We start from the raw sequence: 4,138 nt of genomic DNA, 5'->3' as shown, positions 1-4,138 counted from the left end.
CATTCCGGTTTCGCTTTTAATTGAGCCCTACTTACCTGCTATTGGAGAGTTATCTTCACAAGGGCATGTGGAGGGAGTCACGGGGGGAATGGGTGCTGGTGAAAGAGCGAGAGCGTATGGGAAAGGGGGGTTGGGAGTGCTGGGATCGGCCTGGGAGGAGGGGACAGAGGGGTGTGTGCAGAACTGACTAGGTTTAAAAAGGCAGCCTACCCCGGCACTGTGACACCAGACCTGAAATCGCCCTCGACTGAGCAGGAACTATTTTGAAACTTATGTGCTTTTTCTGAACTTCTTGCACACATATTTGGACTACGTTTCTAATTGCTTTATACATTTTATTAATATATTAGATCAAATTATTTAAACTGATCAGATAATAGGAACTTTGAAAGAAGAAAAGGAAAGGATACTCTGAGAAGAAAGAATGGAGCCGTGGACAACCACCGAGAGCCCTGACTACTATGACTATGACTATGAAGAGCAGGAGAACAGCACCATGTGTGACTACTCTGAGTGGGAGCCATCCTACTCGGTCATCCCAGTCCTCTACATGCTCATCTTCATCCTGGGTCTCTCTGGCAACGGCGTGGTCATCTTCACTGTGTGGAGGTCTCAGGCCAAGCGCCGGACAGCAGACATCTACATAGGCAACCTGGCCATGGCTGACCTGACCTTCGTGCTGACTCTGCCACTGTGGGCAGTGTACACTGCGCTAGGCTACCACTGGCCCTTCGGTGTGGCCCTCTGCAAGATCAGCAGTTACATGGTGCTGCTCAACATGTACGCCAGCGTCTTCTGCCTCACCGCCATGAGCTTTGACCGCTACCTAGCCATTGTGCACTCTCTGTCCAGCACCCAGCTGTGTACCCGTGTTCACTTGCAGTCCTCCCTGACGGCCATCTGGCTCCTCTCCGGCCTGCTGGCCGCCCCCACCCTCATCTTCCGAACCACCAAGTACGACGAGAACAGTGACCGTATCTCCTGTGGCATGGACTTCAGCCTGGTGTTGGGTGGGGACAATCAAACAATCAATCAATCAAATGTATTGAAGCAGCAGGAGTTCATGTGGATCGCAGGGCTCAGCATCTCCTCCTCTGCTCTGGGCTTCCTCCTGCCCTTCCTGGCCATGATGGTGTGCTACTGCTTCATCGGCTGCACCGTGACACGCCACTTCAACAGTCTACGTAAGGAGGACCAGAGGAAACGGCGTCTACTGAAAATCATCACCACCCTGGTTCTTGTGTTTGCTGCCTGCTGGATGCCCTTCCACATGCTGAAGAGCGCTGATGCCCTCTCCTACCTGAACCTGGCTCCAAACACCTGTGCTTTCCTCCGCTTCCTCCTGCTGGCCCACCCTTACGCTACCTGCCTGGCCTACGTCAACAGCTGTCTCAATCCCTTCCTGTACGCCTTCTTCGACCTGCGATTCCGCTCCCAGTGCCTTTGTCTGCTCAACCTGAAGAAGGCCATGCACGCCAGCCCAAATAGCTCCCTGTCCTCCCAGAAGACAGAGGCCCAATCGCTGGCCACTAAGATGTGATGTTTGTGCTGTAGTCAGGGCACAGGAGAGGGACGCCAGCCAGAGGGAATGGTTCCCCAGCTGCCCTGCCTCCATCTGAACACTGCAGGTACATCTAAGACTTCAGAGGTGCATGACATAATTACCTATCCAGTCAGTTCCTGGGGTTGTCATCATCTGCCTGCCCCATACATGTGGACTGCAGACTGAGTGAGTGGGGAAACTGATAGACTCACTAACATCCTCCAAGCCCACTCTCAGTGATTGAGAAGTTTGTACAAATCCCTTGAACTGCTTGATACAGGGGACCAAGCTCCATACCAGGGTGATGCAAACCAGAACCCAGACATTTTGGACAGAGTTGAATGTATTTCAAAAGGACAAAGTAGCTCATATTGTTCTGCTGGTGTCCTGTGTGGACTTAAGGCAAGCTCTTGGATGGGGGTCCCAAGGCTCTGGCTTTTAACACTGGTGGAATGTATTATTCATGCCTGTGTACCATGCTGTTCTTGTTTTTATTTTGTAAGCACTTGCTAATTGGAAAGAGGTGAGACCCCATCGTCCAGACTGTCTTTGTCTTATCTGCCCCAGTCAGCCAGTCAAAGAAAGGTGTTGCAGTTTGATTAAAGGGTTGGAAGGGGAGACAAGGGCACGTCGAGTGGGGGTTCCAGACGGACAGATGGCAGCTGACAAATGTTGTTGAGGGGGAGAAGGGCTAACTAATAGGTGACTGCTCTGACAGATTACATTTTAGTGTGTGTTTGTATGTGTTTTTATTGAAGTAGAATTGGAGAAGGCATGAATTAACTTGTCTTTATTTGACAAAGATGTGAATACATGCTGTATAATGCTTTTATGTGTGTGATTTGTAATAAAAAAAAGTTATATTTTTAACTAAAATCTTCACTCTGTTGCTGGTTATGATGTCATGGAAACACTATTCAGTAGAATGTGTTTTTTCCTGTTAGCACACAAGGTTGAAGGGTGGCAGTCTCCCTCCCATTGTGTGCAGTCAGACCATAATCAGAGCTGTCTAAAGGAAATACATGTTTGAGTTCTATTTCCCCCTCCAACTTGTTTATTTCTTTTCTCCTTTGCGGCAGTTTTTCCCCTTAAACGATTAACAGAAATGTGTTGAAGATTTGTTGGACATACAGTATAAACTCACAGAGGACAATCTTCTCAGAGAACTTACATCTTAATTATGTAAACCACTGCAACCATGCTACCACATCTCTCCCTCACTCCCTCAAGCAACACGTAGCTTATTTGAAAATAAAATATGTAATATTCACGCCTTGTTTGAAACAAGTGCCAATAGTGTAGTGTACTATTATCATGTTCCACTGTTGGGAGGCTTTGCACTGAATCCAGTTCAAGCCAATAACAATAATGTAAATACTGTATGAGACATTAGCAAACAAGCGTACAGCGGGTCATTGACCTGTAAGAGACGATCACCATGATTAACTGATTTGGCTGTAATGAGCTTCAGGATATAATCAGTGACAGTAGGGGGGATAGGAGGAGTGGGCTACTAATCCTGGGTCACTTATGGACACCACACTCCTCCTGTGAGACAATATTTGCCTTTGTTGACAAGATAGATTGGGCTTGGTGGAGGCTGAACCTGATTCAACAGTTAAAGTGTGGACCTGGAAGCCAGTTGGAAGTTGTTTCTCAGTCTGTTGTTTATTTCTCATAGTCTCAAATGTACAGACACCAGTAAAACTCTTCCCAATTAGAAAACCTCATCCCTGTCTCTAATCTACAACCCAAACATGTCCTCTGTCATTATACCACTATGTTGGAATTCTCTGCATGTTTCAGAAGCCCAACAAATGCAAACACATTTATTCTGCCTTTTTCTCATGCATGCTAAACCCATCGCACAGAACGCAGGCCCATAGACAGATTGAAATCACTGCTACAGTATGAACTAATCTCATGTCTGATACAGGTTAGGTTCATTTATCAGACAGGAGATTTCACCCATCACATGAAGCCCCCATGTCTTCCTCATCAGCAGCTGTCCTGACCTGGTCCACATCAGACACACCAGGCATCGCTCACCATGTAAAAACATGACCCCATCTGCCGACTCCACAATTGTATGTCATTTATTTTCATTTAACCTTTATTTAACTAGGCAAGTCAGTTAAGAACAAATTCTTATTTACAATGACGGCCGACCCCAGCCAAACCCTCACTTAATCCGGACAGCGCTGAGCCAATTGTGCGCCGCCCTATGAGACTCCTGATCACGGCTGGTTGTGATACAGCCCGGGATCAAACCAGGGTCTGTAGTGACGCCTCTAGTACGGAGATGCAGTGCCTTAGACCGCTGCAAAACTCGGGAGGGTCAAAGAAGGGTTAAAAAAAAGTGTGAAAGAATCTGAATAGATTATGCTCTGAGGTTGTCAAGTTTAAATGGAGGTAATTTCATCATATTGAACAGATTTCATGGCCGGAACCTTGCATTTGCTGGGCAACATGGTTTCTCTTTGAGCTAGAGAGGGCATTTAGCCATAGTAACATGAAAAGCATTTGTGTGTCTGTTCCCTGCACCCCTCTGGTCCCTGTGTGAGATGGCATAGATGATGTGTCGTAGAGAACTTG

The 4,138-nt window shown here is 47.1% G+C and overlaps 1 protein-coding gene across 1 annotated transcript; it reads left to right on the top strand.

Moving 5' to 3' along the window:
• The first annotated feature begins 227 nt into the window (after positions 1-227).
• LOC139388172 (apelin receptor B-like) lies at positions 228-2,407 on the top strand. Its single transcript, XM_071134742.1, has one exon. It carries the CDS (start codon positions 425-427, stop codon positions 1,538-1,540), a length of 1,116 nt encoding a protein of 371 aa, XP_070990843.1. The 5' UTR covers positions 228-424; the 3' UTR covers positions 1,541-2,407.
• Positions 2,408-4,138: the final 1,731 nt, after the last annotated feature.

This window comes from Oncorhynchus clarkii, chromosome 29, assembly GCF_045791955.1.
Source record: "Oncorhynchus clarkii lewisi isolate Uvic-CL-2024 chromosome 29, UVic_Ocla_1.0, whole genome shotgun sequence".
Taxonomy (NCBI): domain Eukaryota; kingdom Metazoa; phylum Chordata; class Actinopteri; order Salmoniformes; family Salmonidae; genus Oncorhynchus; species Oncorhynchus clarkii.
The sequence above is the reverse complement of the archived record's forward strand: the minus strand, read 5'-3'. Positions and strand labels throughout refer to the sequence as shown.

Coding starts and splice junctions, on each gene's coding strand:
- LOC139388172 (XM_071134742.1), top strand. CDS start 425: ATGGAGCCGTGGACAACCACCGAGAGCCCTGACTACTATGACTATGAC.